General features: G+C 43.1%; 1 protein-coding gene across 1 annotated transcript in view; it reads left to right on the forward strand.

Annotated features, from left to right (window-relative positions):
* ARHGAP31 (Rho GTPase activating protein 31) overlaps positions 1–13,207 on the forward strand; it is a 119,130-nt gene that overhangs the window by 91,313 nt on the left and 14,610 nt on the right. The window contains exons 8-9 of the mRNA XM_019985377.2: positions 1,628–1,752; positions 11,983–12,045. Of these exons, the coding sequence (XP_019840936.2) occupies positions 1,628–1,752; positions 11,983–12,045 (188 nt within the window). The remainder of the gene's footprint in view (positions 1–1,627; positions 1,753–11,982; positions 12,046–13,207) is intronic.

The following is a 13,207-nucleotide window of genomic DNA, read 5'->3' on the forward strand; positions in this document are numbered from 1 at the left end:
TGGCCTCTGCTGTGTTTTCCATATTTGTTGGCATATTGAGTGTAGCACTTTCACAACATCATTTTTAGCATTTGAAATAGCTCAACTGGAATTCCATCACCTCCACTAGCTTTGTTTGTAGTGATGCTTCCTAAGGCCCATGTGACTTCACATTCCAGGATGTCTGGCTCTAGGTGAAGCCTCACACCGTTGTGATTATCTGGGTTATGAAGATCTTTTTTGTATAGTTCTTCTGTGTAGTCTTGCCACCTCTTCTTAATATCTTCTGCTTCTGTTAGGTCCATACCATTTCTGTCCTTTATTGTGCCCATCTTTGCATGAAATGTTCCCTTGGTATCTCAAATTTTCTTGAAGAAATTGCTAGTCTTTCCCATTCTATTGTTTTCCTCTGTTTCTTTGCATTGATCACTGAGGAAGGCTTTCTTATCTCTCCATGCTATTCTTTGGAACTCTGCATTCAAATGGGCATATCTTTCCTTTTCTCCTTTGCCTTTTGCTTCTCTTCTTTTCACTGCTATTTGTAAGGCCTCCTCACACAACCATTCTGCCTTTTTGCAGTTCTTTTTATTGGGGGTGGTCTTGCTCCCTGCCTCCTGAACAATGTCACGAACCTCCGTCCGTAATTCTTCAGGCACTCCGTCTATCATATCTTATCCCTTGAATCTATTTCTCACTTCTGCTGTATAATCGTAAGGGATTTGCTTTAGGTCATACCTGAATGGTGTAGTGGTTTTCCCTACTTTCTTCGTTTTCAGTCTAGCACTCAACTCCCTGCTTCATCAGGGAAATAAGAGACAAAGCCAGAGACACTGGCCACCCTCTGCGTTTCTCTGCCGTGGCCACTGACCACACCCAGCAGTCTGCAGCTCTCCGGGGCCAGGCTGTCTTCTAAATTGCTCTCTCATCCACCCCCTGTCCAGCCCACTGAAGTCTTCCCTAGCCTTCTCCTCATCTGTGTATGTCCCAGAAGTGTGGCTGCAGTGCAGGGAGCAAAAAAGGACTGAGGTCTCTGGTCTTTAGTGTTTACTCCCGTAAGAAATAGATGTCTTTGAAAACCCAGGAGAAAAGTGTTCATCAGAATTTCTACCAGAATTCCCAGAACTGTGGTTGCTTGTGACCTCTGAGTCTCGCACCAACCCCTGCCTCTGTTTGCTGCCAACCCCTGCTTTTAATGGGCTTCCCTCGTGGCTCAAATGGTAAAGAATCTGCCTTCAGTGTGGGAGGCCTGGGTTCAGTCCTTGGGTCAGGAAGATCCCCTGAAGGAGGAAATGGCAACCCACTCCAGTATTCTGGCCTGGAAAATTCCATGGCCTGAGGAGCCTGGTGGGCTACAGTCCATGGGGTCACAAAGAGTCAAACATGATTAAGCCAGTTTCACTTTCCTGCTTTTAATAGCACCTCTGAAAAATGTGATCCTTCACTCTGACTCATGAAAACCTGGCTTGGTCATCAAGGGCATCCTTGGACAGGGTGAGAGTCAGGCTCAGCTTGGATTTTTTAAAAGAATTTCTTGCCATGTCAGAATCATTCATAACTAAGAACATGTTTGGGATATTCCTTCTATAGTTCAGAGTCCCATTGAAATGGCTAGTTACCCAACTTACCCGCTGTGGCTTGGCTCTTTTAGAAGAAAGCTCTCCAGTAAATCCAAGAAGTGGAAATCAATATTTAACCTGGGACGTTCTGGATCAGACTCCAAATCAAAGCTGAGTAGAAACGGGAGTGTATTTGTGAGAGGACAGAGGCTCTCAGGTAAGAATCAACAATGGTTATGTTCATAAGAGAGATATAAATATATATTTTTAGTTCTATTTCTTAAGTCTTTGGTTTGATTAGGTCAAGCTCACTAATCCTAGAAGAGAAACTTATAAATTAACTGAAGAGCCTTTTTTGTTTCTTACTAAGTTTATTTATTTATTTTTGGCTGCACTGGGTCTTGTTTACCCGGGCTTTTCTCTATTGCAGTGGGCAGGTGCTGCTCTTCGTTGCGGTGCACTGGCCTTTCATCGCAGTGGCTGCTCTTGTTGCAGAGCTCTCGCTCTAGGTGTGAGGGCTTCAGTAGTCATGGCACGTGGGCTTAGAGCATAAGCTCAGTAGTTGCGGTGCATGGGCCTCATTGCTTTTGAGGTGTGTGGGGTCTTCCCAGAGCATGGATGGAACCCGTGTCCCCTGCCTTGACAGGTGGGTTCCCAACCACTCACCACCTTGGAAGTCCAGTGTTTCTTTTTTAAATAATTTTGGATTTACAAAAATTTTTCAAAAATAGTACACAGAGAATCTATATACCCTTCATGCAGCTTCCCCAAAAGCTAATGTATTAAATAACTGTAATACAATGATCAAAACCATAATGTTAATATCTATGTAATACTATTAAATAATTTACAGATGTTATTTGTATTGGGCCCTTTGTCCTACTAATGTCCAGGCCCCACGGGGCCAGAATCTAGTCCAGGAACCCACACTGCATTTAAATGTCATGCTTCCTAAATCTTCCAACCTAGGCAGCTCCTCCATCTTTCTGACTTTGACACTTTGGAAGAGTTTTGGCCATTTATTTTGTAGAATATACCTCAGTTTGGGATTGTCTGATGTTTTCTCATGGTTAGATTGAGGTTACAAATGCTGTGCCTGTCACAGTGCGTCATATCAGAGGGCCCATGAGGTCAGTGTTTTATTGTTGGTGATGTCAACTTTGATCACTCGGTTAAAGTGCTGTCTACAAGGTTTGTTCCTGTGAACTTACTATTTTTTTCCTTTGCAATTAATAAGTGTCTTGTGGGAGATACTTTCAGACCATGCAAATATCCTTTTCCTTATCATACTTTCATCCATGAATTTTAATATCTATCAGTGGTTCTTGCCTATAACAGTTATAACTATGGTATTTACCATATGGTAATTTTCCATTTTCATCATTCTTTCTACATTTATTAATGAACTTTACTGTAAGGAAGATCTGACATTCAAATAAGGATGCTGCCCTGTGAAAATTATATCTGAGTAGTAAGTAGAACTGATGCAGGGGGGAACCAAGGGAACCACTATAAAATGGGGAATATAATCAATCAAGCTGAATATTGTTTCAGAAAGGGAAGGCCAAAGAATTTGCCACAGTGGCATTTAGTGTTATAGACTGAAAGCATGATTTTTTAAAAATGAGAGCAATAGTTATGAAAACAAGTAGTAAAAGGTAAACTTACAAATGCAATGAGCAAACCTTGATTGAATCTTAGTGTGAAAAAATAAAAAATACTACAGGGCTTCCCGGGTTGTCCAGTGGTTAAGATCCACCTGCCAATGCAGGGAACATGAGTTCGATCCCTGGTCCAGGAATATCCCACGTGCTGCAGAGCAACTAAGCCTGTGTGCCACGACTACTGAAGCCCACACTCTGGAGCACGTGCTCGGCATCCAGGGAAGCCACCATAGTGAGAGACCTCCACACCACGATGAAGAGTGGCCCCTGCTCGCCAAAACTAGAGAAAATCCACATGCAGCAATAAAGACACAGTGCAGCAAAAATAAATTTAAAAAAAAATTTGTTTAAGGGCTACAAAAGATAATTTTGAGGACAAATAGGCTAGATTTTAGATGAAATTAAAAACAGTAAATTTTCATAGTTTGCTGGTGCTTATGAGACATGCTGCTGCTGCTGCTGCTGCTGCTAAGTCGCTTCAGTCGTGTCCGACCCTGTGCGACCTCATAGACAGCAGCCCACCAGGCTCCCCCATCCCTGGGATTCTCTAGGCAAGAACACTGGAGTGGGTTGCCATTTCCTTCTCCAATGCATGAAAATGAAAAAGTCAAAGTGAAGTTGCTCAGTCGTGTCCGACTCTTATGCTAAAGTTAAGTATTTAAAGATGAAGTGTCAAAATATTCAAACTCACTTTCAAATGATTCTGTAAAATATAAGTATGTAGGTAGATAAATAGATTAGAAATAGATGAAACAAACATATGGCAAAATGTGAACCTAGATGGTAGGTTTAGACGTCTTCAACAGTTCTGAATGTTTGAAATTCTTAACAATAAAGATTTTTGGGGAAAAAACTAATATCTGTAGAGGAAATTTAGAGAATATCTTTAAGAAGCTTCCTCAACACTGGTTATAATTGTGTGCCAAGGATCATAAAGCACAGATGTTAGAAGTCATCACATTGTCCTACTGGAGTAATGAGGGATTTCACCAGGTACAGTGGGTTCAGTGGTTTAGGCTGTGTGTGCATGCTCAGTTGTGTCCGACTCCGTGGACCCCATGGACTGTAGCCTGCCAGGCTCCTCTGTCCATGGAATTTTCCATGCAAGAATACTGGAGCAAATTGTCATTTCCTACTTCAAGGGGTCTTCCCGAACCAGAGATTGAACCCACATCTGTGTCTCCTGCATTAGCAGGTAGATTCTTTACCACTGCACCACCTGGGAAGCTTGGTTTCAGCTCAAGTAAGAGCAAATCCAACTCTCTTGGCTTCTGCAAGGAGGTAACTTATTGGGACCACCCAGATGTAGGGAAAGCTTCAGGGACGATTTAGTCCAATGGCTGTGTTTCCATTTCTCCATGTTTTCCTCAGCTATGCCCTCCTCTGAGGGTCAGCTTTATCCTCAGACTGGCTCCCTTTGTAGCAACAAAGTGGGTATAGTATTCATAGTTCTAGGTTTTACCTTTGACTATCATTATGACCAGAAGGAGAAAGAACATCATTTCTGGTAGCTTGCTTCTTGGTACAGGGACCCTTCTTTCCCAGAACCTCCGCATTAAGTGTCTGTCGCCCTCCCCACCTCCCACCCCACAATAGTAGCCTTCATTAGTCACATGGGTTGATCGTTATGGCCAGGAGTGCTCTGTGCTGACCAGCTTAGGACTGGACTCCTGAACCAATCACTGGCATGAGGAATGGCATTACACCCATTGGGTGAGGAATGAGGTACCCCCAAGCTGGACAGGGCTCTGTGAGAAGGAGAAGGGAAATGGATTCTGGGTAGCCATCTGTAATATCCATTATATGGGGGAAAATGTATTTCACAAAATGGCAAGATGGTCAGGTGAAGAGGACAGGTCGCCGTAGGTATGGGAGGCCAGATACAAGTCAGAAGTTAGGATTCTCAAAGGAGAATTTAAGCGGTGTACCTGGCAAGAAATTCCTGATCTAATAATAGATTTGCTGAAGCACATCAGAGAGAACTTCAGTTACAGAATTAGTGCCACAATGTAAGAGGTTCACCAAGTACCAAAAAGTTAAAAGAACAAAACAGTTGAATAAAAATAGAATAAATGATTTGCTTTGATCGTGACTTAGGAAGATTTCCACCCCCGTGTGGTTTTCGAAAGGAAGAAGCTCCAGGTGCTGGATCAAACAGTGGTAAATTCATAGAATTTACAGGATGTCCCTGGCCGGCTCCTCAGCTCAGCTGCACCTCAGAATCACCCACAGGATGTGGTTCACACCCACAGCAGCTCTGCATCAGGAGGACTGTGATAAAGTCAGAGTATTGGTAACTTTTTAAAAGCTCCCCAGGAGATTCTGATATGCACCCACAGTTGAAAACCACTGCTATCTCATGAACAAGCTAGTCAGAAATAGTTCATCAAACTGGCTGGCTTTTGATGAGGTGCAGAGGTGAAATTAAAGAACCATCAATATCAATATAAATAGCTCTCTGTGACCTTGACTATTGTCTGAGTGGCCATGTTTCACCAGAAGAGTGTTGTTGAAACCCTAGAAATTAAAGACTGCGTGGGGGAGAATAGGGGGTGGTCATAACCCTGTAGTAGCCTCATTATTTGTTGAAATATACTTGTGAAAAAAGGAAATCAGTGAATTAACATATTTAAATAATTTTTAAATCTCTTTTTTTTAAGTTTCATAATTAAGAACATTTTAAAAGTTGATTCACCATGTTTATAGTACTGGAGTTTTTTGTGGGGAGGGGGTGCAGGTGAAGGGATGTTTAACCATGTTTAGAAAATGGAACAGAAATAGGAGATACTAAAGAGCAATATTGCATAGGAACCTGGAATGTTAGGTCCATGAATCAAGGTAAATTAGAAGTGGTCAAACAGGAGATGGCAAGAGTGAACAAAAATGGACTGGAATGGGTGAATTTAATTCAGATTATCATTACATCTACTACTGTGGGCAAGAATCCCTTAGAAGAAATGGAGTAGCCCTCATAGTCAACAAAAGAGTCTGAAATGCAGTACTTGGATGCAATCTCAAAAAACGACAGGATGATCTCTGTTTGTTTCCAAGGCAAACCATTCAATATCACAGTCTCTATGCCCCAACCAGTACTGCTGAAGAAGCTGAAGTTGAACAGTTCTATGAAGACCTACAAGACCTTCTAGAACTAACACCTAAAAAAGATGTTCTTTTCATCAGAGGGGACTGGAATGGAAAAGTTGGAAGTCAAGAGATACCTGGAGTAACAGGCAACTTTGGCCTTGGAGTACAAAATGAAGCAGGGAAAAGGCTAACAGAGTTTTACCAAGAGAACGCACTGGTCATAGCAAACACCCTCTTCCAACAACACAAGAGAAAACTCTACACATGGACATCACCAGATTTTCGATACCAAAATCAGATTGATTATATATATTCTTTGCACCCAAAGATGGAGAAGCTCTATACAGTTAGTGAAAAGACCAGGAGCCGATTGTGGCTCAGATCATGAACTCCTTACTGTAAAATTCAGACCTAAATTGAAGAAAGTAGGGAAAACCACTACACCATTCAGGTATGACCTACATACAGCAAATCCCTTACGTTTATACAGTGGAAGTGACAAATAGATTCAAGGGATAAGATCTGATAGAGTGCCTGAAGAATTATGGACAGATGTTCCTGACATGATACAGGAGGCAGGGATCAAGACCATCCCCAAGGAAAAGAAAGGCAAAATGGTTGTCAGAGGAGGCCTTACAAATAGCTGAGAAAGGAAGAGAAGCTAAAGGCAAATGAGAAAAGGAAAGATACATTCATCTGAATGCAGAGTTCCAAAGAATAGCATGGAGAGATAAGAAAGCCTTCCTCAGTGATCAATGCAAAGAAATAGAGGAAAACAATAGAATGGGAAAGACTAGTGATCTCTTCAAGAAAATTAGAGATACCAAGGGAAATTTCATGCAAAAATGGGCACAATAAAGGACAGAAATGGTATGGATCTAACAGAAGTAGAAGATATTAAGAAGAGGTGGCAAGACTACACAGAACTATACAAAAAGATTGTCATGACCCAAATAACCACAATGGTGTGGTCACTCACCTAGAGCCAGACATCCTGGAATGTGAAGTCAAGTGGGCCTTAGGAAGCATCACTATGAACAAAGCTAGTGGAGGTGATGGAATTCCAATTGAGCCATTTCAAATCCTAAAAGATGATGCTGTGAAAGTGCTGCACTCTACATGCCAGCAAATTTGGACAACTCAGCAGTGGCCACAGGACTGTAAAAGGTCAGTTTTCATTCCAATCCCAAAGAAGGGCAATGTCAAAGAATGTTCAAACTACCACACAATTTCACTCATCTCACACTAGCAAAGTAATACTTAAATTTCTCCAAGCCAGGCTTCAACAGTATGTGAAGGATGAACTTCCAGATGTACAAGCTGGATTTAGAAAAGGCAGAGGAACAAGAGACCAAACTGCCCACATGCTTTGGATCATAGGAGAAACAAGACAGTTCCATCTACCTCTGCTTTATTGATTACACCAAAGCCTTTGACTATGTGGATCATAATAAACTGTGGAAAATTCTTAAAGAGATGGGAATACCAGACCACCTGACCTGCCTCCTGAGAAATCTGTATGCAGGTCAAGAAGCAACAGTTAGAACTGGACATGGAACAACAGACTGGTTCCAAATTGGGAAAGGAGTATGTCAAGGCTGTATATTGTGACCCTGCTTATTTAACTTATATGCAGAGTATATAATATTTCATATATAATACGAAATGCTGGGCTGAATGAAGCACAAGCTGAAATCAAGATTGCCAGGAGCAATACCAATAAGCTGATACCCAGATGACACCACCCTATGGCAGAAACTGAAGAGGAACTAGAGAGCCTCTTGATGAAAGTGAAAGAGGAGAGAGAAAAAGCTGGCTTAAAACTCAACATTCAAAAAACGTAGATCATGGCATCTGGTCCCATCACTTCATGGCAAATAGATGGGGAAACAATGGAAACAGTAACAGATTTTATTTTCTTGGGCTCCAAAATCACTGCAGATGGTGACTGCAGCCATGAAATTAAAAGACACTTGCTCCTTGGAAGAAAAGCTATGACCAACCTAGACAGCATATTAAAAAGTAGAGACATTACTTTTCCAGCAAAGACCTGTCTAGTCAATGCTATGGGTTTTCCAGTAGTTATGTATGGATGTGAGAGCTGGACCATAAAGAAAGTTGAGCGCTGAAGAAATGATGCTTTTGAACTGTAGTGTTAGAGACAACTCTTTGAGAGTCCCTTGGAGTGCAAGGAGATCCAACTAGTCCATCCTAAAGGAAATCAGTCCTGAATATTCACTGGAACGACTGATGCTAAAGCTGAAACTCCAATACTTTGGCCACTTAATGTGAAGAACTGACTCACTGGAAAAAACCCTGATGCTGGGAAAGATTGAAGGCAGGAGGAGAAGGGGAAGACAGAGGATGAGATGGTTGGATGGCATCACCAACTAGATGGACATGAGTTTAAGCAAGCTCTGGGGGTTGGTGATGGACAAGGAGGCCTTGCATGGTGTAGTCCTTGGGGTCACAATGAGTTGGACACAACTGAGCAACTGAACTGAGCTGACTGAAAGGGTAAGAAAAACTTGGGTACTGACTGAATGGAGATGCATAAACTCTGAAGTCTCCCAGACACATGTGTACTGGAATTTGTGTCAATGTATTATCAAACAGGAAGATTCTAGGGAATCTTTGAGCAGGGAAATAAAGCCACAGAGATAATCTAAGAGAGGGAACTCAAGGACCCAAAGAAAACGGGTGAGTGCATTTCCATGAGGCCAAGGTCCCAGGCAGAAAAAAAATAATCTAAATACAGTTAGCTAGACTTTCCTGGTGGTCCAGTGGTTAAGAATCCACCTGCCAATGAAAGGGGCGTGGATTCAATTCCTGGTTTGGGAAGATTCCACTTGCTGCAGAGTAACTAAGCCCATGTGCTTAGAGCCTGTTCTCTTCAACAAGAGAAGCCATGCAATGAGAAGCCTGCACACTGCAATGAAGACCTAGTTCAGCCAAAAAGAAATAAGTAAATAAAACAAAACAAACAAACAAAGCCCTTTCCTAAAAGCCCAGGGGGATTCAGGTCTTTGAATGAATAAATAAATATCTACAGTTAGGCCTTCATATATGCATATGTGGGATGTAAGGGTAGACAAGGCTGATTGTAGTTCACCATTTATATAAGGATCTTGAGCATCCAGTGGATTATGGTATCACCATTTATATAAGGATCTTGAGCATCCAGTGGATTATGGTATCTGTGGGGGTCCTGGAACCAATCCCCTGCAAATCCTGAGGACAACTGTATAGTCATAGACCACAGAACCCTGAGTGCTTAGTCACTGTCCAGACAAGGAGCCAGGGAATTGTTGGAGACTGTTCCCTTCTGTGTCCATCAGGGCCACAAGGAGCTTCATTGTCAGACAGAGGGTCCCACAGGAAAGGTGAACACTGATGGCCCTGCAGCCAGAACTGTTGTCCGTCCTCTCTGACACTCACAGTCACCAGGCAAAGTTTTGTCTCCGAATGCATGATTGGAGATCTCCTGGTGGTCTCATGGTTAGGATTCGGCACTTTCACTGCCATGGCTGGGGTTCAGTCCCTGGTCAGGGAACCGAGACCCCGCAAGCTGCATATGTGCTTGTGCTTAGTCACTCAGTTGTGTCTGACTCTTTGAGACCCCATAGACTATAGCCCGCCAGGCTTCTCTGTCCATGGGGATTCTCCAGGCAAGAATACTGGAGTGGGTTGCCATTTCCTCCTCCAGGGGATCTTGCCAACCCAGGGATCGAACCCAGGTCTCCCACGTTGCAGGCAGATTCTTTACCAGCTGAGCTGCCAGAGAAGCTACCATGCAAACTGTATAGTGTAGCCAAAAGAAAAAATGAATACATGAATGAAAGGAGGCTGGCCAGGCAAGATTTTTTATTTGTTTGTTTCTAAATATTTATTTATTTGGCTGCGTCGAGTCTTGGTTGTTGTGGCATACAGGCTTTTTGTTGCAGCAAGCAGGCTTCATTGCCCCACAGCATATGGATCTTAGTTCCCCCACCAGGGATCAAACCCATGTCTCCTACATTTGATGGTGGATCCTTAACCACTGGACCACTAGGGAAGTCCCAATGGCCAGCAGTTTTAGAAGTCATTTTGTAAATTTGTGGAAATAGTCGATCTTCCAAGGATGAGAATTCTGCTTACTTCTGAAAGGAAGGAGGTGGAAGGCAGTCTTGGCATCACCACTGCTAAGTCCTTCCAGAGCCCAGTGGGCCCCAGGCAGAGAAGCTCCGAGCCTGGGAGGCTAAGGGGTTAATTCAGAGCCTCTCAAAAGAAGCAGGATGTGGATCAAGAAGGAAAAAAGGAGCTTTGAAAGAGGGATTAAACAAGTGTGAGTTAGGACCCAACTCGGGCTAGGGCAACTCTGAGTGCTTCTTTTAGAACCATCTCCTGGGTTCTCCCTTGTTGCTGAGCCCTGGTTTATCTTGAATAACATCAGCAACAACAACAATAAACAATAATGACTTCTTCAGCATTTACTTGATTCTAGATTAATACAACCTACTTTATATGCATTACTCATTTCATCCTCATAACAGCTCTACTTTTCTTCGTTTTCATGCCAAAAAAATGAAAGTTCAAAAAGGTAAGCTGCTTATCTGAGCCCAACAGTGGGAGAATTGGGATTCAAAGTCAGATCTTTCTGGATCCAGAGTTATCTTAAAGCTGCTTCTAAAGAGTTACTTTAGAAGCCCTGGCCAGCTTCTAAATTGCCCTCTCTCCCATCCTAGCAAGTTTGACCTGGAAGGAACTACCTTCCAGCCAGTTTGGCTTCCTGAAAAGAGATGATTTTGTGAAAATGCTTATGCCTATACATGGACTAATAAGTTTTCACACTCTCCTGAAAACCTGCTTAAGTGGCTTTCAAAGGTGCAGAGTCCTTCAGGCACATAGCAGGTGCTCAAAAAAGGTCTGTTTGGTTGGGATCTGCTCCAGGGTGAGGTTGGTGGGTGAGAGCTTTAGGGGAGCAACCAGACTGTGGACCTCAAGAAGCAGAGCTGCTTGTGGGAGAAGGGTGACCCACGGGGAAAAGGTGACTCCTGAGAGACAGGGGGAAAGTTCCCTGGGCCCTCTCACCTGTTGCACTAAATTTCTGGTTGTTGAGCAGTGTAGCTACAGTCAAGAATCCTGCTGCCTGGCCCGTCACCTAGGAGGCGTTACCTGGAGCCCCATGGGTTCTACCCTATGGATGAATCTTTGAATCTTTTTTGTAAAGTAAAATTGGGTTCAGGACTCCTCATTGGCTCAGCTTCCCTGGTGGCTTAGATGGTAAAGCGTCTGCCTGCAACGCGGGAGACCCATGTTTGATCCCTGGGTTGGGAAGATCTCCTGGAGAAGGAAATGGCAACCCACTCCAGTATTCTTGCCTGGAGAATCCCACGGACAGAGGAGCCTGGTAGGCTACAGTCCATGGGGTTGCAAAGAGCCGGACACAACTGAGCCACCTTCATACTCATTGGCTCATCAGAGCTTTGTGACAAAATTGTAATCTACCTTTCTCTGTAAAATGTTAATAAACCTTTGATCTATAATTGCCCTATTTTTATAAGGTCAGTTCCCTAAAGAAAGTGAGAACATCTAAGGTGGCATGGAGACTGTTTTTCAAAGGAAAGAGATTTCTCTGTTGTACTTACAGTCTGACCTATTGTTCTAAACACTTCCTCCGGAAGTGCATTCATCACGGATGTTCTTTCTTTTGTCTTTAGTGGAAAAGGCTACCATCCGACCAGCTAAAAGCATGGACTCACTGTGCTCAGTGCCTGTGGAAGGTAAGCTCTCCCAGCTGGGTTGGGAACTGGGAATCACGGCTGGAAGAGTGGCGCCCCCACACAGGACTTGCTTCAGCAACCCCAGAAGCTGCTCATCTCCAGTCTTGCTCACACACAATCCCCCAGGCCCAGACTCCTCCATGACCCTGAACTTCAGACGCCCACATAGCCCCTTCTCCCAGAGGCCTGTTTCTCCAGCCTTCCTCCAACCGTAGCTGGAGACAACAGCCTCTTTACATTCCATCCTGAAGCAGATAATAGATCAACACCTGAAAACTAAGGCAGAAGTGGCTCCCTCTTGGGGCATAAAGAAGAGTTTTGAATTTAGGTGTTTCCATAGGCATTGGCTTCATTGTGTTTGTCAATTCAGGATTTTGAGTTGGGAGATTCATTCCTTTATTCATTAATAAACACCGACGGCACCAGCCTGGCACACAGCTGGTCCTCGCTTATTGGAGTAGATGCCCACACAGCTGCATGCCAGCCGACACCCATCACCAAAGCAGCACCTCACCACGTTGGTTCTTACAGCTTCAGCCTTAAGAGACTGACACGCTGTCGCCCTCACTTCTGTTTTTGTTAACTAACAAGCTAACAAGGATTTTTGTAGTTAGCAAGCATTGCTACAACTTGAAAGACCCAGGGCTTCCCTAGCAGCAGGCTGTTTAAACTCCCCCATACTTAAACCGTAACTTTCCAGTCCAAAATAATACAAGATATTTTGCTCTTTGATAAATGAGGCAGCCTGAAACAAAACAGAAAATCTTTAGAAACGACTTTGAAAAAAATAATTCTAAACTTGTAAAATATTCAGTGAGGTCTTTTTAAGCGGACACGATCCTTTTAGCATTTTCACACCTTTATATTCATCACTTTGCTTGATTCTGAAACCTCTTGGGGGCAGTTCTTGCCCAGTTTTGCAGAATTTAATATTTCAAAAGCTAGGTCACCACTTCCGTGGGCATTGGGGAGGTTATCTAACCTCTCAAGTCTGGTTTCTTCATGTGTTCAGGGAGATAATTACACTTCTCCTACAGAGTGTTTTTAAGAATTTTAAATCCAATGTTATCTAAGATGTAGCACTTTGTGAGAATTCTTTTCCAGATCCCTGGCAATTCGGTTGCTGTCCCCTCAGCTTCGTTATTTCCCATACAGACTTTTC

The sequence above is a fragment of the Bos indicus genome, chromosome 1 (assembly GCF_029378745.1).
Source record: "Bos indicus isolate NIAB-ARS_2022 breed Sahiwal x Tharparkar chromosome 1, NIAB-ARS_B.indTharparkar_mat_pri_1.0, whole genome shotgun sequence".
Classification (NCBI taxonomy): domain Eukaryota; kingdom Metazoa; phylum Chordata; class Mammalia; order Artiodactyla; family Bovidae; genus Bos; species Bos indicus.